The sequence below is a fragment of the Perissodus microlepis genome, chromosome 17, assembly GCF_051167445.1.
Source record: "Perissodus microlepis isolate ML-2025 ecotype Zambia chromosome 17, ASM5116744v1, whole genome shotgun sequence".
In the NCBI taxonomy this organism is placed as follows: Eukaryota; Metazoa; Chordata; class Actinopteri; order Cichliformes; family Cichlidae; genus Perissodus; species Perissodus microlepis.
The window spans coordinates 24,685,265-24,709,326 of record NC_140477.1 but is presented as its reverse complement, the minus strand read 5'-3'; the positions used below and the strand labels follow the sequence as shown (position 1 = coordinate 24,709,326).

The 24,062-nt window shown below is 39.5% G+C and overlaps 1 protein-coding gene across 5 annotated transcripts in view; it reads right to left on the bottom strand.

Annotated features, from left to right (window-relative positions):
- Positions 1-24,062, bottom strand: part of mast2 (microtubule associated serine/threonine kinase 2) — a 144,998-nt gene that overhangs the window by 107,397 nt on the left and 13,539 nt on the right. For 4 of the 5 annotated variants that reach the window (XM_084909928.1, XM_084909930.1, XM_084909932.1 and 1 more), the window contains exons 2-3: positions 12,952-13,102; positions 12,013-12,200 (exon numbers count right to left, since the gene is read on the bottom strand). In XM_084909928.1, coding sequence (XP_084766054.1) covers positions 12,013-12,200; positions 12,952-13,102 — 339 coding nt within the window. The remainder of the gene's footprint in view (positions 1-12,012; positions 12,201-12,951; positions 13,103-24,062) is intronic. The other variant, XM_084909929.1, reaches the window with a different exon arrangement.

Here is a 24,062-nt window from a genome sequence, read left to right as displayed (position 1 = left end):
AGACTGGGAATCATACAAGAATGATTCCCAGTCTCTTCTTTTCAGTAAGAAATACAACTCTTAATTTATCTGTAACAGCACAGAGCCGAGGTACTGGCACTCAGCCTAAAAGAGTTTCATCATGCAAAATGAAGTGTTTCGTTTCCATCCTTCTGTCTCCTCCATGTATACCAGCTCTATTCTGCCTCATGCTTCTGTCAGAAATGGTTACTATGTCCTGAAGGAGTCAAGCGGGATGTCCTTGGACGTTACGCTAGAAAGTGGTGGGTAAAGGAGTAGTCGATGTTAAGTGGAATTCTCCAGACAAAGACCCTTTGTATGAGCTAGATTGAAAATATATTATCATTATTTTTTTTCATATAAACAAAGCAAAAAAAAAACAAAAACTAAAACCAGACCAGAGTCATGGAGCAAAAACAAAACAATATGTCATTTAACTTCACATATTATTATCACTATGAACTTCAATTCTGAAAACCTTTTCTTTCCTCTGACTTCCAAGCTCTTTCATGTGATACAGCCATTGTGAAGTAAAACACACTTTAGTCACTTTAAAGTCTATTTTTAATAAAAGTTAGGTGGGGAAATCCACACCTGTGACATTATTTCATCCTCTCTTCCAGCCCCCCTTATTGTATGAAACTTAGAGCTCTATGAGATGAAGATGTAACCTTGCAATTCCCCTCCAAATGGCATTTAAATGCCTACTTGTGTATTCAGACACTTTTAGATTTCGGCTGCATGAGTGACTCAGAAAGCATTATAGCTCATGGTGAGACATGATAAGTGTTTCTGAAATCTCTCTAAAGAGGATTTGTGTGGTGCATTTACATGTGATGGAAAGGAAGTAAGGACAGTCTGCGTATATTAAGAAGGACCAAAGGACACTTTGGCTCATGCTTAGCTTGGTTTTAAACATGAATCTTTTCTTATTTTTAACTATTTTGTGATTGGATCTCAATAAACCTGAAGCTGCTAGACAGACCAGTCAAACCACGTAGCACTGCTGAAGTGATACGCTAAATCCCCTTTGAGTGGTGACACTAATCAATAACATAACTGGTCAATGGCAAGGCAAGTTTATTTATATAGCACAATTCAACAACAAGGTGATTCAAAGTGCTTTACAGAGACATTAAAAAACAAAAACAAATAAAAAGCATGATTTAAAATTGATTAAAAAAACAGTAGATAAAATCAGTAGTTAAAATGTACGTTCTGAAATTTAAGCTTAAAAGTGTGGATTTGGTGTTTTATTCAAATGCAGCTGAGAATAGGTGAGTCTTCAACCTGGATTTAAATAAACTGAGTGTTTCAGCTGATCTGAGGCTTTCTGGGAGTTTGTTCCAGACATATGGAGCATAAAAGCTGAATGCAGCTTCTCCGTGTCTGGTTCTGATTCTGGGAACTGATAAAAAAACGGATCCAGATGAATCAATCAATGAATCAATTTTATCTCAATAGACAGAAATGAATGCATTTTGCTATTATTTCTAATCATTTAATAAACAAATATACCTGCTATGTGCAAGTAAATGAGAGCCCAATTAAGAAAATTCAGGGTATAATGATTTTACCATGGTGTCAAAAAGCACCTGTTGTCTAGGAATCAAAGTGCTTTTCTGTAATCAAAATGAAGAAAAGAGCAAACAAACATCTTCATGCAGAATCAAGCCTTCACAAATGACTAATGCTGTGGCTGTAGCTTCATTAAATGTGCCTGTTAATAACCAAACTGCCTAACAACTGTCAGCATATTCAGCATCAGTGATTAAACTTATGGTTATTTTTCATGCTGCACTCAGTCACTAAAGAGCAGGGAACAGGGTTTTTTCCCCTAATAATTAATGCCTACAGTACAAATCAATACATTGTACTGTGATGGATATCCAGCAACATAATGCAGGAGAGAAAAAACACAGGAGGAGCTGGAAGGAGATAGAAAGGGAGGGGAGGAAGAAAGAATCCGTAATAGGATCTTCTTCTAAAATGATCTGGTCGATAGAGATCACATATCTGCTGAAACTGATGATTCCCCCCACCACCACCACCAAGCCCCCCGATAAAGAAATGGAGATCAGGTCTGCAGTAAAAGTTTTAAATGAGTTGTTACTGTTCGCAACTAAAACTTATAAGACAGGCTGACCTAACAGGAAAGTACCAGGTTGAACAGAAGCTGAAGAATGAATAAAAGAATAAGGATATAAAAGGAAAAGACAAACAGCAGGGGCAGCATGAGGAAACACAAAAGATGGGTAGCAGTGCTATAACCCTGTTAGTGTGATTTATGTTAGACATTAGGTTTTAGACTAGATAAGGCAGGTGGGTCAGCTTAGACTTAAAACCACATTTTAAACTACATAACACAGAATGTCCCTGCTCCGCTGCATCAGAGGTAATAGCTCACTCTCCTAATTAATAACTATTCAGTGTGTGTGTGTGTGTGTGTGTGTGTGTGTGTGTGTGTGTGTGTGTGTGGTGGTGGGGGGGGGGGGGGGGGGGGGGGGTGCTTTAGTGCATGCGTGCTTACAAAGCATAAAAAGGTGGAGGGTGAGTTAATAAAACTAAGTAAAGCGGGTTTCCATAAAAGCCATTAGGCTATCAATAATTCAACCATGGCACTTTCCATGTAGCTCAATCAAACATGGTTGGTAGTTTAACATACATGCTCACACAACCTACTAATGTTCTTAGCATTAAGCGTTAAAGAAGACACGAAACAGCACTTTTTAGCAGGTTTTATGCAAAATTAACAGAGTTGGAATTTATTTGGAGAAAATAAATGGAAAATAAATTGCTTAGGCTGCTGCCCCCGCGACCCGGCCTCAGATAAAGCGGATGAAGATGGATGGATGGAAAATAAATGGATTTAAAATGACTTGAAGTTAAATTAGAATTTAGGTTTTAACTCACCTCATGCTGACATTTGCTGTGGGGCCAGTGAGGAGGAGAGAGCGTTATAGCAGAAAACGAAAACGAATAGCCAGAGTTTCAAAGTTTCAAAGCTCTTAGAGCGGCCCATCAGCAGCTACTCTTCAGTTTTTATAACAATAGTTTAACAATAGCTTATTACCATCTAAATCAGGACATAGTGATCTTTGAAAGTTTGAATAAAACTGTGGAATTTAAACAATTCACTAATTTGAAGTTGACATTCATATTCACAGTTACTATTTGACTAGTAATCGTTCAAATCTACTATGCCTACTTGTTAGCTAGCAAGCCGCTTTGCTAGCTAACAGAAATGAGTGACACGACTGAGGTCACGTTATCAGGCCAAAAACATATATTTAGTGTAAGAAGGCATAACATTACAGGTGTGGTATTAGCTATACTAAAATAAAGACAATATAAAAACAAACAGGACCCTCAACGTGAAAGAACGAACCCATCACAGTCTGTAATTTAAAACTGACCTCATAGCTAGCTACAACAAAATAAACACATTTTAATAAATTATTGTAAAAAATTATCCACATCTGCCTGCAGCTTCTCTCTCATTCACCGTTACAGTACAACCTCAGCTCTGCTCTTCAGGCAAATATAACTGAAACAAAACCAAATCCAGCCCTTCACAAACTCTAATTCAGTTTTAGCTGTGGTTTGTGTAGTGGCGGACATGCAAAACGAAATGGATAGACACGTCTTCACTGCACATGCAAGCTAACAAACTAGCTAACGCAGCATCAACAAAAAGGCAGATAATCTGAGGCTGGGATGTGAATAGCCTACATCTTAAACTATTGTAAAAAGGCATCCATTAGGCATCAGACAATTACTGTTTGCAAGGATCAATTGTATTATCATTTTGACTTTTAAATCTACATACAAGCAAACCTTTCATTGGCAACCTGCATCTCAATCTTTATTTATACATACAAACATACCCCAGTGAGAAGGCTATGAAAACTACATTTTCAGTAAGAATATCTCAGTCAGAAGTTTCCAAGGTGAAGAAAATAATCTCAAACTATGTTCGGTTTGTCCAAAAATGAAAGATTTTTACCTGGAAGGTGCAGTCGCCCCAAAACAAAACGTATTAATTATTGTTCATAAAATATGCACTTCAACCAATAATAATAATTTCATAAATGTTTGAAATTGTTAAATGAATTTTTTTTTTTTTTTTTTTTTGCAGATTTAGCAAATTGCTGAAATGAAAAAAAAAAAAAAAGATTATTATTTGATTATTTGATCAAATTCCTTTGTGAATTAATATGAGGAAGTACTTTACAATGCCATATCTGAAATCAGAAGGTAAAAAATGCGTTTGTGTTTTTCTTTACCCGAAAAGGTACCAGAATTTGTTAAGAAACATAACCAAGATCCAGTCTCATTTTATCATTTTGAGAGAGACAAAAGAACTAAATGAAGTTTGTCTAGTGAGCTGAAAACTAATCAGAGAGAGTGAGAGCAAAGAAAAAGAAACAGCCTAATGAAAAAGGAACAGTGAGTGGAAATGTGTTTGCTTATGACTGAGCATTCCTCAGAGCAATGTCCAACATCAAAACGGTGGATGTTCTCAAAGAAATGTGGGAAACATATGATACAAATAAAAACAGATTTCTGACAATAAAAAATAAAAAAACAAACAGATGTACCAGTCGTTCAATTTAATTCTTAACATTTTAATTAATGCCCAATGCCAGTAAATTGTAAATGTGATGCAGCCATCTGGCACCAGACAGAGCAAAGAAAAAACACCATAACTCTCTTAATCTATGCCTGAAGCTTTTATTATGCCTATTATTGTCAGTTATTTTGATGGTGAAAGAATGAGATTGGAGACAGAAGCGATGGAAATGAGCTTTCTCTGAAAGAAGCAGCTCCTCCTGGGTTAGATGTTCTAAGCATGTCCCACTGGGAGGAGGGCCCAGTGGGACATACACCCACGACATGCTACAGACATGCTATACACCCACGACATGCTACAGAGACTGCATCTCTCGACGAGCCTGGGAGAACCTCAGTGTTCCCCTGGGTAAGCTGGAGGAGGTGGGCTGGGAGGAGTTCTGGACTTCGCTGCTCTATTTTACACTTAAACTAGTCTAATACCAGTTAGAAAGCATAACCCAGGACATTGATGAATGTTACCAAGGTTAAAATGCTAACAAAACAAGATAAATGTGAATCTACAAATGACTCTTAAGAACAATATCAATACATAAATAAGAGAAACATTTAGGGGAGCAAAAAATTAAAGCTGAAAAACTGTCACAAAAATGCAAATAAAATAAGGCTATGGTGAGGCATGATGCTCAAGACTAGTCTAAAAGATAATTAAGTGTCATTTTACAGCATTTTCTGACTTTGAGGAAGCAAAATGAAAGGAATTAGCTGCAATTTTCAGGTAATTTCTGGGAAAGATTTTTTTTTTTTGCTCAGTATTAATGTAACTATGTCAAGGTTACATCTGACTAAAAGCAAAATTTAGCAAGAGGAGGCGCGCCTCCAGTGTATTAGTGACACAATACCAAGTGTTAATCATAAACAAAATGCTGAAGAGGATTTTTAATCCTTTCAATATTATTATTATTATTATTATTATTATTAGTAGTAGTAGTAGTAGTAGTAGTACTTCCTCTGACAGAGCTGACAGCAGGTACATAAGACCGCACAAAGCTCCTTATTTCACCTCCATCTTGCATTCATCCATCTCCAAGCACCTTCGCTCACCCTGTGCAAGTTTTGTTATTGCGCTATTGCTTGATTTATTTAGTCAGCCTGTCACACTGCTGCCTACCCCAAACTCCCCCATCCTTCCTTCTACACAATATTTTTCATCTCATCACAGCATGCTCCACTGGAGATGCTGAATCTCTTATTTGCTGAGGTGTGAGATGGGAAGTCAGGCCAGCGGCTGGCCCTGCCAGCGTTCTCTCTGCCCTTCACATTTGACAGCCAAACACTTTGGTTACAAATACTCTACTTCAGCTTCTCAATTAACTACAAGAAATGACTTCACAAACCCAAAAAACCCCGAATCCCAAGAAACTCTAGGTTCTCCTTCAATTCTCTTCAGTTCGCCTGTTTAAATTGTATTCTTTTTATTTTAATTTGAATAGTGTAAGTCGAAAATGTCCTTGAAATGCCATCATATAGTTGTTAGGCCATATCACCCACGCTTGTTGGAGAGTCGAGCTGAGCAGACTAAGTGTCGCAATTTATTGTTTATAACAGTGGGTGGCTGTAGCTCAGGTGGCAGAGCAGGTCAGCCACCAATCAGAAGGTTGGTGGTTCGATCCCAGGCTGCCTCCTGGCTGCATGCCAAATATCCTTGGGCAAGATACTAACCCCATGTTTGCCTACTTGTGGTGGTCGGAGGGCCCGGTGCCGCCTGTGTCCGGCAGCCTCGCCTCTGTCAGTGCGCCCCAGGGCAGCTGTGGCTACAATGTAGCTTGCTATCGCCTGTGTGTGAATGGGTGAATGACTGAATGTAGTGTAAAGCGCTTTGGGGTCCTTAATGACTAGAAAAGTGCTATACAAATGCAGGCCATTTACCATTTATAAAGCAGGAAATAGTTCTAAAGCTTCTTGAAGGCCATTTCAAAGCTCTGCTTTAGACGCTGCCTGCCTGTTGTTCCATTCACCCAGGCTGCTTCTGCGGAGGTCAATCTATGACTGATACTGCTCAACTGTGTGTTTTTCTATCCAGGTATGCTTTTAATGCATTTCCACCATGCATGGTGGATCAAAATCTGAGAGTATTTTCTTCTGATTTGACAAGAATCCCAACATGACATGGCGAAATGCATTCCCAAACCATGACAAAGCTTCCACCGATGTTTCCCTTTTCCCCTTCCTAAAGAATGAAAAGAATGAAAGCCACCCTATCGCTGAGACCGTTTCTGATGCGGCTTTGGTAGATGGGCCAGATGCACCTCTCAGGTTTTTTAAACAGGTCTTTGCTAGATTTTTTTCTACTTCTTAAGGACATGACTTTCAGATGTGTTCGCCTGCTGTCGTTAATTTCATGTCAAGAATTAGGCACTAGTAACAATGTGCCTGGAGATAGAATTTCAAAGTGGTTCTTTGCCAAGTTATCTGTTACAGTGGTCCCTTGCGATAATGTGGTTCAGCTTTTGCGTCTGCGTCCTGATTGGCTGTAGACCAGTGTCAATCAATCTTGTGTCGTGTCTCCTGTCCAATACAAAATGCGTTCATCTTGTCAAATTTACATAAATCTTCAATCGCTAGCAGTGTGACTCTGAAGTGCTGTACTGTGTGTTTGTAAGTTTACTCCCCAACAAACACAACAATCTCGACGAAATGTTTTGCACTGTCAAAGACACCTGCAGTAGCAACCAAAAGGCAGAGCAAGATGCTAACCATCGCACAAAAAGTAGAACTTCTGGACATACTAAAGGGAGGTAGAAGTTACCGTATTTTGGGGACCATAAGGCTCACCCCATTATAAGGCACATTAAGCGAAACAAAAGAGTCAGATAAGTCAAACTTTACTCAAATCATTCTTCTTGCTTCCTCTACTTCCGTACCATTTATTCATTAATGTTTAATTCTCTGGCAGCTGCTGCATTCCCATGTTCTGGACCTGATAACAGGCTTTGATCTTTGGTTTCATTCTATAATACTGGACTTATTTTTCTACCAAGGCTTGAACTTTGAGAGTGTTTAAACAAGAGAGGAAAGTGTGAAAATGTTCGTGCCTGTCTGAGAAAAGTGTATAAAGCGTGTAGTCAGGGGTTTTACAGCCTTGGAACATTTATAATTATTGTAAAAAATGAAGCTGGCTACTTCGCAGATTTCATCGATCACAGGTTATTTTTAGAACGTAACTCCGCGATAAATGAGGGACCACTGTATATGCAGACATAGCACTCATTCATCCCTTGAGTTAGGTGTTGTTTTGGTGGCTTAAAAACATTCTTATTACTGTCAGGTAAAAGACTGGAAATGAGTGCAAAAGTAGCCAGTGATCAAAGGAAAACTGAAAGAGTACTGTTGCTCAAGACCACTTTTAAAAAATGACTGCAATGTCTGTCTTCTTGGAAGCAAAATATCAAGACTTAAGACTTTTGTACATTACTGTAACTTGATTTGTATATTCTACTAAAAAAAGGTATTTTGAATTAGCCAGTTCTTTCTTTGCTCATGTTCTTCCTGTGCTTTGCAGGGTTTCTTCCCATATTCCAAAGACATATATGTTTGTTGTTTGTAAAATGACCGGGGATGTGAGCTAGTCAAAATGAAAAGAATAAAGCTATATAAGCTATATGAATGAATGAATTGAGTTCTCAGTAAGACTAACAGAGCTCTTGATACAGTCCATTTCCATTTTAAGTTCTGTTACAATACAGGTATGTAATGGCGGTAAAAAATGTATTTACTTTCTATAAAAAAAGCTTGTTTAAAAAAGTAGGTATTGTACATTTTGGGACTTGTTTTTGGGATGTGCAGTGTTAAGCTCCAGAAAGTCAGGAAATGTTATTGTGAAACAGTGTTAATGTGGCCTATTATTACCTTGACACCAGATGGCGCTATTGACAGCAGACAGACTCCACAGCAACTGAAAATAATATTTTTATATAATAAAATCACAAACTGTATAAGAGCCACTTTTAGATAAAGGAAACAACTGCATGTGCCTCCAGTATGGCTGTCTATATAGATACTGTATACAGTGTATGTGTTTATTATGTCTGTGTCCTGAGACACAGAGTGTGTGTGTGTGTGTGTGTGTGTGTGTGTGTGTGTGTGTGTGTGTGTGTGTGTGTGTGTGTGTGTGAGAGAAAGAGAGAGAGAGAGACAGAGAGACAGAGAGAGAAGACTAACAGTAGTCTAAATAAGTCTCAAAGCACTTTACTTGGTGCTGTTGTGCTTTTGAGGAAAAGTGTTTCTGGAAGGTAAAATGAAAAAGTGTTCTTACACTTGGCCCATATTCTCTAGGATAGAAATTCTTACAGCCACTGGAGCAGGAAGGGTACTGATGATCAGCGTTTACATTCCAACAAGCACCAGATACTGTCGCTAGCACAAAAACCTAGCTCGGTTCCAGTTGTTTACGTTTCACAAAAGAGGTCCAGTAAACAACCTCAACCTTGGCCCCTGTCTCGTGTGTTTTATATAGCAAGTATTTAGCTCACTGCCTAGACTGTGTATTCTGTACAGCACATTGTCAGGGCAGTAGAGATATTATCCTGTATCACTACTATTGCACTGCAATCCTACTGCTTCTGGCACCTTGTTTCAAAGGATTCACGCTTCAAATTAAGTAGTGTATATTCAATGACAGTAACTCATTAGAAAAGAAGAATGGATGCCCTTCATTTACTTATAAATGCTGCTGCCTGCAAGCTGCAACTATCAATAAAACATTCTTTGGTTGATGCTGGGCTTTTATATTGTCAAAAATATCTTTAGTGCAAATTTTCTTGAAACAACATGATATAGTTTTTTGAGGTTTTTTCTTAGTCATCTTTGATGTCAAAGTTTGGCATGCCACTTCACCAGCTGTCTACGTCACTGTCCCCATTAGTCACAACAGAGGAGATACGGTACGAGCACAGCAATTACTCAACATGTCCTCATGTATATTTAAGATGCAGCTGCCTCAGCCTGTTCCCTAGCAGCTCTAACACAGCAGCATGGTAAAGCTCCCTTTAGGCCAAGCCCCGATATCTGCAGACAGCAGGTGTGCGGCCTATGTGCTGCATGTTGAAAAACCGCTTTATTTTCCATCTTAATTATTTGCATTCATGTATGTCTTGCAGAGAATATCCACCCTGCTTCTAAGATAAATATGTAACAAGATACATGTTAAAGTGTTGAGTTTCAACTTGGTAGGTGCATTTTTCACTTTGGGCCATTTCCTGACAAAAGCAATAATACTAGGGATGTGCAAGCTGACCATCTTGTTACAGCACAATGTTCTTCTAGAAAAGGCCCTGGACGTTCATATGGATTGTTATGTGACCCGCATAAACATTGTTTATGTAAAATATGCAAGAAAACTGTTGCCACTAAAGGTGGAAACACTAAGACTGGTTCACCACAAACACCACAACTGGTTCGCCTGACAATATTGTGCAGGCTCCGGAAGAACTACGAGGTTAAGTTACTTTATTGTTGAAGTGTTAAGCAGTCATGTGTTACATTTGCTTATAATTTCCACGGAAAACAATGCATACCCACAACCACATCTTACTACCAATTTATCACCAGGTAACCTTTCATCTATGTCTTTGGACTGCTGGAGGAAACTGGAACACTCGGAAGGGACTCACGTGACAACCCAGGTCTTTTTAACCTAGAAATTAAAGCTGAGGTGTTACACTTGATTACATAGCTGCCTTTAAAAGTCCTAACTAAAAGTCCAAAGACAAAAGGGAAGTATAAATCATAAATAAAACATGGCAGGACTGGTTGTCCTATTCCTAATCCTATGACTATAGACTAACTATGAAATGCAACTATAAAAACTAACAGCTGTCAGTCTGATGAGTCACACTGGACTAAAATATAATGTGTGTGAAGCTTGGTTTAGTAAGAGATGCAAGGAAAGTGAAAGTCTACCAAGAATACTTTAATAAACGTACCCTTGAGAAATAACCACCTGGGATTATTTGCTGAACTAGAATGACTCTGCACATTGTATTTTCCATTTTGAATCCATGGTACAGTGGCTTCTGGCTGCACTGACCAGTTACTCTCAGAGACTTTCAGAGTGAAAGGCTAATTATGAAGATATCCAAAGCGGCAAAAGTAAACTGATGACATGATTCATTTTAGATTAATGTATTTTTCTCCACACTCACTACAGATTTTATAAATGCACTGTCCACACACCTGGCACAACAACGTGGATTCAGTATCAGATTAATGGCATGCTGAAGTTCTACCTATTAAACACTGCCATCTGTTGGTAGCATTCAGCTGCAGTCTGTTAAGCTTCTCGTCATTTTCACATGCTTCCCTGTGCATGAGACAGATTCACTGCATGTGTAATCATTATGTGCACAGAGAAGAAGGCTGGAGATGAATAATAAATTACAATTTAAATTAATAATGGAAGGTACTGTGTAAATTACTAATGTAGTCAATACACACTTCTAAAGCATGGCAAACACAGAGAGACGATATCCATTTCATGAATGAACAGAAAGTCAGGGTTCATTCAGAAAAAGCTAAAGATTTTGAGAGAGCTTCACAAATTATGATTTCAACATATCTGAGGATGTTTTGGATAAATAATAAAGCAGAGGACAGAAAACCCCTTTGAGTCCTTCAATCCCTCCTGCAACCAACAGGGGTCACAATAGAGCAAAGGAACACAAAAATCAACATCAGACATGTCAGGAACCTGCATTTACACATAATTCATTCATACTACAGCTCTATCATGTCAGCACGGCACTGTGCTGCACGTTGACCAAACAAACACATAAATGCAGATACAAATATACACATCACATGAAAAATCCTCTCTCTCTCATTTCTGTCTCAGCAGTGTGCAGCCCTTTCTGTGAATGGGAAGTGTCTGTACGTGTCGAGCTGGTGGCACGCACACCGCGCGCACACACACACACATAAACACAAAAGCCTGAGTCATCCTCAGTCTACCTCCCTGCAGTCAGTTGGCACAGTTTCAGTCTAACACACAAAATCTATATTGCGATGGACTGGCTCACAGTGAGTCTGCAGGCTTTACACACTACGTTTAGACTACATTCATTTTCCTAAGACCACAAATACATTTAAAAATCTTGTTCTTACACCCCAGTCATAAGGTTGCACATTACATGCTAATTGTAGGACTCTATATATATGAACCATTTGTCCAATAATTTTGCATGTGATGTAATCTGAAAGTCATCTGAAAAAGCAATACTGGGCTTGGCTGATATCTAGGATGGCACAGAGAACATTTGGAAGAATCACAATTATCTCCTGATTACTTCTTCAAGACTTAATCTGAGTGTAAATAACTGTAAGTGTGATTTGTTTTGTAGATTCCCTTTCAACATATGTGCAATTTTTTTCTTTGATACTGACCAGTCCGGTGAGAGAAGGGGCAGACTGCCCCAGAGCCTGGTTCCTCATACGGACCAGGTTGTTGGCCTCTCCTCCTGCAGATGCTCCCCCAATAGCCCCAGGTGCTCCAAAAGTCCCAGAGTTGCCTTGACAAGCCAGCTGACTAACTCCAGCATGCAGACTGCTGGACAGAGGCAGCAGCTGTTTACCTGAGGAGGTGGGGGCAAAGAGGAAACACATCTCAAACCTCATCACTTTGACCTTTAGATCAATCTATTGCCCTGGAAGGCCAGGTCAAAGGTCAGATCTGACATGATATTTTAACTCCTTAGATGGTACTTTCTATATATTGATACATTTTCAAGCTGACCTTGAAGACCTTGGTGGTCATAAGCCAAATTTCGGTGGAACGATATCACGAGGCCATTCTACGCCCCCATGACATTTTATCAGAATTTATCAAAACTTTTTGACCTGTCGTGTTAAAAGACAGAATAGTGACACATACGCAAGTAAACACTACCAAAAACATGATCTCCTCGGTGGAGGGGGATTGTCACCACATGACCTCTCTTTGGTAAAATGTGGATGTAAATGTGAGGTGGAATTTTCATAGATAACACAGGAGCCTGGCACAGCTAAAGTGTGGGCAGGGCCACATTTAACTAGACTTAGAGCTTCTAGTTACAAACAAAAGCTCAATATATAAAAAGTAATATTTGCATATAAAAAATATTCATATTAGAGAGTAACGCCATAAACATAAATTTATATTTCTTTTAAATATTATAAACTTCATGTTTTGATAAATAAATGCACTCCTAGTTTATTATTTACACATTTCTATATTTTCCTAACCTAAAAACTAATCCTACATAGACATCATCATCTACATGGACATCTTGGTCAAGGGATTTTGTCCTGTTTTCAGATATGCAGGTGTGTACACGTGTTCATTACCAGTCATGGCCATGCTGCTACGTCGGGCCCGACTCTCATCCTGGCTCAGCTGTCGGTGCAGTTTGGATTTGGTAGCAGCAGTTGCCGCGGGTGATAGGTCAGGATTACTCAGCTTCCGGAAGAGCAGAGGAGGAGGAGCTGCAAACTCCTTCTGGAAAGAGATGAGGAGGAAAGAAGAACAAGAAACATTAGACTTTGCTCACATGTGTTGGGTCATACTGCTCTCAAATAACCTCTGGTCAAAGCAGCACACAAACTCAGCAGAATCAGATGTCATCTCTGCCATAAAAGTAGAGTCACAAAGCTTAAAGTAAGACACATGATTCATCTTTTTTTTCCCCATGTTTCCTTGATATCTTTTACAGCCACCGAGGTCGAAAATCTAAAGTTTCAGCTGGTTCCAAATATACGCAAGAGGAAAGAAAAAACATATACATTTGCCGATCACCCTTGCTAATGCCAAAACCGCTCTGAGCAGTTGCGATGTGGGCTTAACCACACCTCTGTAGGTGTACCTGGTATCAGGTGATATGTGGTATCTACATCCCACCCCCTTACAGATGCTACTATAACAACATAATCAGACTACCTACTGGTAGTTTTAATGTTGTGGCTAAAGAGATTATGTAGATTAAATAAGCAGTAAAAGATAGCAGGGTAGAGTCTATAGTGAAAGAATTCTTAAAAATCTTGGTTGCAGGTCATACCTCAGTTTATCTTCTTCAGCATACCTGACTGTGATGTATTTCCACTTTACTCAATAGTCTTTAAACATTACAGTTTCACTAGACTAGCATGTAATCTCTAGGTAATAACAGTTCTACATAGACATCACTGAAGAAGAAGATGCTATTTGGGTGACAACGCTGCAGATGTTTGAATAGCAGTTTCAGCCTAACCACATTTTTGTTTATTTTACACACAAAACAAAGGGACACACATTACTTGATTTGATGCTCATCTACACTTTCTAGTTATTGACAAAGTTTTAGAAGTTACAGTTGAGGGTTTTTTTTATATATATATATTTAGGAATAAAAAATTCAAAAATAAATGTTTTGTGTAACTTAAACTCACAATAGTGCAGAAAAAAATCCCCATGAATGCAGGCTTACAGCCAAAATTAAAGCAAAGCACCCACTAGCACCAAATCTACTTTTCAAACTACCACATCAGACACACACACACACGCACACACACACTGTACTGTTTCCCATGCTATTCAACTGACAGACAGTACAAGACTATGCTTGCTGTGTCATTAACACTTACAGCCACAACAGCCTCTCCATCAAAACTCTGCAGCTGCAGAGCAAGTGGACAGCCTAATTCAGTTTGTCAGTTTAATAAAAGAAGGTTCCTCTGGACTTCCTTGATATCCCCAAGTACAGCCAACACACACAAACACAAACGCAGAAGGTTCAGATGATTTTGGAAATCTCTTTTGTTGCCATGGAAACAGGGCCTGCCTGGGCTCATATCCTCCTCTCCGTTGCGCGCAGCCCAATGCTTGACAAGGCTTTTCCAGAAACATCTGGACAGCTCACAACATGCACACACAGAGCTCCCAGACGGCCACATGTATGAAGGAGTTTTAGTGAAAGCTTCCGTTAGTCTCCAACCGCGTCCCTCAAACCCACTAAACACAGTGTAATCATGTGCAACCTGTAACCAATACTTAAAGCTGCAGTAATGAATTACAGCAGAAGATAAATATTCAGTACCTTCATGCAGTATTAATATGTAAACCTTATGCACGTGTTGCTTCACATCAGCCGCCACTCAGCTAGAATCACACATTATACTCAGTCACAAAACACTTTCACACTTCAGCCGTTTCTATGAAGGCCAGAATTCATTGAGGATGAGACACTGAAGACTTTTCTAAAAAAAAAAATATTTCAGACATAATTCTTAAATGTGCATTTATCCAAAGTCTCCCAATGCAAGCTACTTTAATAGCTTTTCTGCCTGTTTGAATACTGTGTGAGATTATAAGAAGAGCTTAGAAGCGCTGTCACAACAGGTCGACAACATATAAGAGGTAAACAGCATATTTTCATGCGGTGCTGTGGGCAAGAATCACACAAAAGAAATTTATTATACAAAAATATACCCACAGGCAACAATGACTGGGACACTTGAAAATACAGCACATAAATGCATGCATGAACCGCTACACATTTATGACAAGCAGGAGTCAGCCTGCTTCATTTTAATTCATTCAACATGTCAATATGCAGACTTCTGGGTGAAATTATAGCATCTGTTATCAGTATTTGTATCTCTGCACAATACAAGGACGCAGCAATGGCTTAAATGCTAATGCTGATTCTTCAAGTCCCATACCAGTGGGTGACATCCCTGTCTGTCTTTTAAATACAGTCTGTGACATGGATTCATAACCTGACTGCAACCAAGTGATTATTCCTTTCTCTTGCACTTTCTCTCTCTCGCCACTTAAAGTGTCTCTTATTTTATTTACTTATTTGTTTTACAGTTAAGAAGCATGTCATGAATTTTCATGTTTCTATATAAATGAAGTATAACTAGTAGAAGAAAGAAGCAGCAGATACAGAATATTGATTCTGAAGTGGACAAAGAAAAACAAAAACTAACAGTATAATCGCAGTGCCTTGTTTCTGCTTGCAATGAGAGCACAACTCTCCCTGGCCAATGTAAGACTGATTACTGTGTATCATTGCACCACTGTTGATGGACACCTTGAGTTGCTACAGCCACGTCTGTGCAACTAATGACAGGATGTCTTGTGGGGAAGGAAAGTCAGTGATTACACAGATTTTTCTTCCCCGCAAGACACGCAGAGCACTGCAGCACTGGCTGAATACATTTAAATTGATTGTCGCCCTCATTCAACTTGCTGCAACTCCAACTGCAACCAGCAGGTGGCAGACAGAACGCAATCTGCTAAGGAAGCTGTGATTACAAGTAATCTGCTGATCCAAGCTTCTTGTAGAGTCTAAAATGAAATGTATTAACATAGAGGACAGCAAAGAGGAAAGAGGGGTGTGTGTGTGTGTGTGTGTGTGTGTGTGTGTGTGTGTGAGTGTGAGTGAGAGAGAGAGAGAGAGAGAGAGAGAGAGAGAGAGAAGCATCAGCTGTGATCCATCACACACACACACACTGTCACAGAGTCAGCTTTACAAGACTGCTGCTATAAACACATACTGTACATCTGTCACTGGGAAGTAAACACAGATGAGAGCTAGATACATTTCCAATTGTGATGGGTGTCCAGGTATTAATGGAGCAGATTAGTTCTACCTGCTGCAACAAAGGAAAGTTTTGTTTGCAAAGGGAAATCAGTTACGGGACAAGAGGATGCATTATTTACAGTGATGCTACTCCTGATGGTGGGGTGCAAAGTTAGCTTGGTGCTACATCCACAAACTGTACAGGTTCAGAAATGTACATCAGTGCTAACTAGCGTCAAGAAAATGATTAATAACATACTAAAATTTCTTGTCCAGTCTGTGTATTATTTGACACTTAATTCCAATAAAAATGCACCAAAGGCACGGACAGTTCAAGTGTGGCAATTCAGTGACTTGAAACACTGAAGGTGAGACCTAGAATGGAGCTGTCAATCAAATCAGCCACTAGGGATGGGTATCGTTTAGGTTTTATCCGATACCGGTGCCAAACCGGTACTTTTGAAACGGTGCCGGTGCTTAAACGGTGCTCAAACCGGTGCTTAAAGAATGGAGAACACAAAATTGGTCCAAAAACCTCTCATGTTCAGCTGTTTTTTGTAAAAAGATAACAATGTTAGCCTTTTCTGCAGCTATGGGGCATATATGATATCACTCTTGGCTGGAAGCAGTGCTTAATCAATGGAAAAAACACAAACTTTGTCCAAAAACCTCTCATGTTTAGCTGTTTTCCACTTTTTCTTTGGTCATTTTAGCCTTTTTGGCCAGGGTGAAGGGAGCATCTGCCATCAAACAAGAAGACAGCCGCATGTAGCTATGATGATGTTTGCTAGTTCACCTTACATGCATTAATGTAATAACGTGGTTAGCCTACTCAACGTAAATTACACACGAACAACATTAAGCTACTCACGCAGAGAAGAACGGCGGCTGCTGCTGCCATCATCATCCTCATCATTTCTGCTACACTGGCAGGGCTACGGCTACACCCGCAGTAGATGTGCACGGTGTGAGGTCTCGCAGTAAGCTATCAAATACGGTGCATTTCTCGGCTTTAAAAAAAAAAAAACGCTACGCGTTGCCAGGTGTTTCATCAGATTTGAGGTGTTACCTCCTTTGACAGTATCACAGTATCAGCTTAAAGCACTTGTTGCTGCTGAGTTTGCATCTTTTGCTGTGAAGTACAGCCAGACTTTTGACCGCTTTGCCTTGGACATTTTTAATCTGTAGCTCTGCTCTAAAAGAACGTACGTACCTGGACCCGCCTACTATCCTCGGAAACGTAAAATGATTGGCTAGAATCTAAAGTGTATCACAGCTCAGGAAAAAAAAAGCACCGAAATGTGCGCTGCTTTTCGGTCTGGTTACTACCGTTTATGTCAGAACCACCGGTACCCATCCCTATCAGCCACACCTCTACCTTTAAGCCTTAACAAAGTCTGGATGAACAAGTTAACAGATACTGTATAAATGGACTGACTGTGAAGCTGTTACAAAGGACAAAGGTATCCATAGAACCCAAAGCTTTTTTGTTTGCTTGTTTCACGCTGTAAACATGTTTTTACTGCTCTAAGGTTTTTACATTTTAACATAGGTGTCTATAGGGATTGACTTTTTGGAGCCAGACTCCAGTAGCCACTCCAGGACATGGAGTTTTTGGCATGTCGTTGACTTTGCCACCTGTTCCTCTTTGAATACAAAACGTTGATGAACAAAGCATTCTGCAGTGGTCACTACCAATGGTGCATTATGCATGTAATGCAGCTCTGTAAGTACATTCAGCAAGTTTATGAATGAATGTATGAAAGCAACAGCAACAAAAAAAGGGCTTAAGTGACATTACCTATTAGTCAGCTGGTAGGGACAGAAGGTTGGAGGACAGGAACATTTACTCACTTGACAAAATTACGTAAGAAACTGATTTTGGTATTCTAATGGTATCTGCTATAAAAAGACTATTTTTGTATTTTTGTTTTGAGAACTTCTATTCAGAATTCAAAGCACCCATCTGTGATAAATGAGGCCCTTTTTTAAAGCTTAATGTACAGTACTGCATAGGTACATGGTAACTTGTATTTCAGGATAACAGTTTGGGAGTAAGAACCAAAGAAGATAAGGAGAGGGCCACTGTTGCCTCTTGAGACCTTTGAAATCCAGTGATGTGTATGGTATTAGAGTTTAGTTCTTAAAAAGAACCAAATTAATATATGTTTACACCACAAAGAAGGTTAAAACACACATGAACACTCAGAAAAGCTTTCAGAAAGAGATTTTAAAAAGTTTAAAACCAATTAAGAATAACAAATCCTAACATAATTCAACAAACAATAGACCCATAACCGTAAGAAGGAAGTAAAACCAGTTTTTCACAACCTTCTTCTCCTTTCTTCTCTTCTCTCTTCCTTCTCCAGCTCACAGCTCCCTCCAAACTCATGCTCCTGCTTCACTGCATTTGGGTCGACATTAATCTTTTGTCATGTCCCACAGAGCTCTAAGCCACACTTTAATGTAACATACACCAGACCACAATCCATCACATCTGTCATCAAGTGGGCCTGAAAACAAGCTCCCAGCTTAGCTCAAGGATGACAATCCCTCTATCATTTAGAGAGAGAAAAAAAAAAACTTGTTACAGTGGTACGTGCATCACACGAGTTAAGTAAGTGGAACTGTCCCCAGTGGAGCAGCTCAACCGCAGCCTTGTGACTTCACTGAATCTTACACCCACACAGCAAAACATAAACAAATACATGAAAATATAGATTATTATTATTAATAATAACATGAATAATGATGCAATCTTTTACATGACTTCTCTGACAGCAAAAGACACCGACAGATCCAAAACATGATCAGGGTGCCTTAACTGTTCAATGAACTAAGGAAATGCTGCAAAATTACCACAAGCACTTGCAAGTGAAATGCTGCCGATGCAAGAACACAGCACAGAGCAGCGCGCAGAGTGAAGGGTTAAACAGCAGGTTTCTAGCTGTTAATGTTTTGTTTAGTGGGGAAACTGCCATAGCATCCAACATTTGTGGGTGTTCAGGCTCACCACAGCAGAAGTACAAGTGCGCTGCAGTCAACAGTCAAACAGAATTTAACAGGCCAGCAAGTTTTTTCTATTATTCCCTTCATTTTTAGTTGTTAAACTTTCCTTGCCAATAGAAGATCACGTTTACTATAGACATGTGGCACATACATGTAGGCAGAAAATACAAGAAGATTCAAATAACTGATGTTATATGAATGTCTTTTTTAAGTCTAGTTTAATGGTCAACAAGCTCACTTTCGATTTTTGGGTATCTCTAATTTTTAGTATAATGTTACATACGACATGTTAAAAACTAAAAGATTTAAATTTCATTTTTTTTAACTCTGCTTTTATGTGCTTAGATCTTTATTTCATAACAAAGAGGTGGTCTGGTAAAATACTTGAAAGATTTTAAATTTTTGGAGTGACTTTGAATGATGCCAGTGTTCATATTTAGGACCAGGCAGATATGTGGTTAAGAGAGGAGTAAATCTTCATCCACTGTGAACGAGCATCACTGAACAAACATTTCAACCCTCATTCACATTTTGTGTCAGGTGATCTCAGTACCACACCGTTCACTGCAACATTTTTCACTGCTTTTGATGACGGTTTGCAACAGTTGCCATGGCACCACAGAGCGACCAGTCAAAACAAATGGACGAGCTCATTCCTCAACGAGCGGCTACCTCTGTAGCGTGGACATTGTTCGGTTCTGAAAAGTCTGACACGGAGCAGAAAACTGTACTTTTAAAATTTGCAGTAAACAGTTCCCCACCACAGACACAGACACAACATGGAGAGAGTTTATGAATGAGAAGCAAAAAGAGACGTCAGGTGCTCAAAATAAACCACAGAGCCAAACGTCAGAACAGGCTTTTCTCTGTGGTACGCCGTATAATAAAGACTCATTAAGATAGAAGCGGCCATTTATTAACTTTCTTTAAATGACTGGTTTCACGTGTTGGTCAAAACACACAACTTCAGGTACAAAACGCCCAGCCGAAAATACTTCACACGGGTTGAGTTGCTTCATTTATATCACCAGTATTTGGCCAAAGTATCTGCAACGCAGCATACAATACTGCTACAACAGATATGTTGACGAGCCGAACAACGCATCCCTGTAAGAGTTAGACGGTGCAGTTGATCCGAGAGTGGATGCTCTGCAGTCGACGGTTGCAGACACGCTAGTTTCCCAAAGGCCATACAGGAGCAGGAATGATACCCAGAGGCCTCAGGGAAGCGCTCATGTAACATAACGCAATGCAATGTTTAGTTGCTACCATAAACATATTTGAACCAGCATTAAAAGACAGGTCAGTAAGCCAGCTAAGATCATTCAGTATGTTGCATCATGAAATTATGCAACAACAAATTCTGTCTGAACAGGATAACATTGCATCATATATACTTCCCCTCTGTCAGTGGGTGAAGAGGCAGGAGTGTCCCCATAAGAGCTCAGTGTGTGTATACACATGCATTTGTGTGTAAATACAAAGCTATTAATCAGAGTTAATACAAGGTTGATGTATTCTAGCTGCATTTGAGCCAGAAGAATGAATGCAGAAATGAAAAGCCAGGAAGAAAGCAATAACAGGAAAGAGGAAAGTAGTCAGACAGATGGATGTGAATGATGGAGGCCGAAACAGGCAATGCAGAGAGGGTGAAGTGAGCCAGGACAGCTGCTGCCTATCCTCAGCTGTGGTTTGTGGAAAACTGTTTGTCCACATGCAAAGCTCTAACTCCAAAAACAAGTCATAAAATTCCAAATGACAATCCTCAGTCCCACATATAACACCACAGAGAACAAAAATTAAATGAGCAGAAATACCAAAATCACAAGACTTACTGTAATTAAAGAGGAAAAAAACTCATTGAGATCCTGACATGCAAGAAACCTGTCAGGAAAATATATTCTGATTTTTTTTGTGTTGCCACAAAATGACAGCTCCAGGCATCACTAACTTCATGCTCATTTACTTCAACATAAGCAACCACATCATCTCACTGACACTTTACGTGGGCTCAATGTTCCTTCAAATTTCTTTAAGTAAAATATAAAGGCTCACAAACAGCATTTTGTGTTTAAAAGCTGGTGAGCCCCAGCAGTAAATGAAATGGGAAAAAAAATATTGTTTTTCAAACAGTGACTTGGAACCAAAAATCAAGGCAACTGTTCCCAGTGAGACCGCTATCTGTACAGAGGAACAGGGGTTCATGGTTAATCAGTAAGAGCCCATCATCTCTGCCTCTGGGTGCTGTTGTTCACGGCAACCGTGGCAACACAGTAACAAATGACTATATTACAACCTGTGAATTGGCTGCAGGTTCATTCTCTAACAGAACTGCAGACACTGGACTAAAGAAAACGAGCTCACCACACATTCCTCTTGCACTGCAGACAACGCCCACACCTCATAGAGCACAAACTGTACTTTCCACACGGGTTTGGACTTTTCAGAAATACTCAGACAGAAAGAGACAGGGAGAGATAGGGAAACACAGAAAACCCAATCACAGGACACAGAGTACAGTCCTGCCCATCAAAGCATCAATAAACTTGTCAGAACTTCCTTCTTTTGTATGACTCGACAGTATCTTATTTCTCAAAAACAATCAAATGCTAAAATATGGGTCAGATCCAGCATTTGACACTTCTGTAAACTGGCTCTGTACTTCTAATATAGATAAAACATTCACGTCGTTCACCCATCGCTGCTCAAGGCATTAAAAAAAAAAAAAGAAGATAAAATGCTTAAATCTGAATACTTAAGCCACTTTATACTAACTATTATTAATAGTAGTAACTGAATAAAAGAATTGAAATTATTCTAAAATGGGGTTGTGCTGAAAAAGATTACGTCTGGGGAACAATAGGAAGGCTGGACTGTGGAACAGTGCATCCAAAAGTCTGTATCAGAGCAAATATATTAACAGAAAATGTAGAATATAAAAATTAGACTAGTATTCACTGCAAGCCCCCAATAGCCAATGACTTGTAAAGTACAAGTTGTTAGCTATTCAGGAAATATGCAGATTGAAAGCACTTTTCAGGCCGTTACTATGGTACACACCAGCAGCAGAAGAACTAACTAGCATGAAGCAAGATAAAGGATCAAAAGTTAAGAGGTATTTTTCCAGCTGCTACAGCATCAGATTTTCCTTCTATGTTTTCAATTGTTTATCACTTAAACTTGAACAGTCTTCAAACTGATTCGATGACTGCTGAAACGCTCCAAGACTAACTCTCATCTCGCTGCTATTTTGTGTTGTAAGGTGCGCTTGCTGGACAGCAGTAATCACATCACAGGAAGCCAGGTCACCTGTAAACTATAAACCCAGCTACAAGCTTTTCAACATGTTCCAGGACTCTGTTGAGTCACTACTAAACTTTAAAATCAGTGTGAAGATGTGTCCATTGTCTGCGTACACCCAGCCAAACAGACAAGTAACTCCACTGTCTGGTCACCATGAGGTCATACTTGCCCAACCAAATAAACAGTGTGTTCAGGAACAAAGAATGAGGAGGAAAAGAAGGAGAAGAAGAAGAAGAGTATGCAAAAAACACCCACAAATGTTCCACATCTGCACCGTCTCACTAAGTCAATGTGGAGATATTTGAATACATTCTGTTATCTATCCAGTAAACGTGGTAAACTATTATATGAAGTTTGACAAAGGACGAAAGAAACTTCAAATGATCGCCATCTTTTAGCATCCAATATACAACTGTCAGGAACAGCTCAAATACAGATCAAATGTAACAGTAAGAAGTGCCACACTCTAGTTTTTGCTGCTCACAACTCAACAAATAGATTGTTTGACAATATTTCTAAGTGGGCGTAGTCACAAGTTTACAGGTTTGAAGCACAAAAACTAAAAGAAAGTCCAGTGCACCATGGGAATAACTCTCCAAATGTCTGGAACGACACTGGAGGAATGAAAGCCACAAGCTCCATGGGTATATCAGATATATCAGAACCACGTCACTGTTAAATGAATCTAATGCAAAGCTGTTTTTGTAAAAGATGATGTGTCACCCTGGGAGAAATGAGTAAAATCTCTGGATTGCAGCCATGTGACCTGGGTGTGACGTTAATATGAGGTCAGAGTAGCTGACAGTAACCTTTAATTGTACAATACTTGATACAACTATCAGGATGCAATAAAACAAAACTCCAAAAGAGGAAGGCATGCATTTTAAACCAACACCATAACACTATGACATACCATGAGATTAGGGTGGTAACAAAAAACTATGAAAACAAAGAAAGAAAGCATGATAGATGAGGTGTGCTTTAATCTGAGGTCAGGCTCAGCAGGTCATCTCCAGCCTGCCTCCCTCTCCTAGTGTGAGGTGACCTTCACTGGCCTGCTCAGTCGCGCTGGGGGACATGAAGTAAATAACCCACTGTTGAACCACAGGCCAGATAATAAGATGGTTGCTGTGGATCTCTTCATTAGTAGGTGGAGCAGTTTGGATGCAGCCACATTGTTGGCTACAGTGAGAGGAGACAGGAATAAGCAGTGAAAATGTTAGAAGGGGGAGGTTTCTTTGAGAGCAGTGGGGTGCATTCAGAAAATGTCACAAAGTAAAATGTCACATCTCACCTCCTCATCCTCTTCTGTGCGCACTGAGAAAATTATTTGTGGGAGGAAAAGCTCAACAGCGCTGGAATCAGACCTTTCTTTAGTCATACAAACACACAGATTCATGAGCGTGTTTCAGTTTGGGGGGAAATGATCAGTTATTTGATTATTTGGCCAGGCGATGATCACGGATAAAGTCCAATGATTTTGAACACAATGAAAGTATTCCCTGTTGTCTCACTATCAGATATAAGACACAAGGGGTGAGCTCAGATTCTTGACTCAACACAATGACAATGTGATAGCATGTT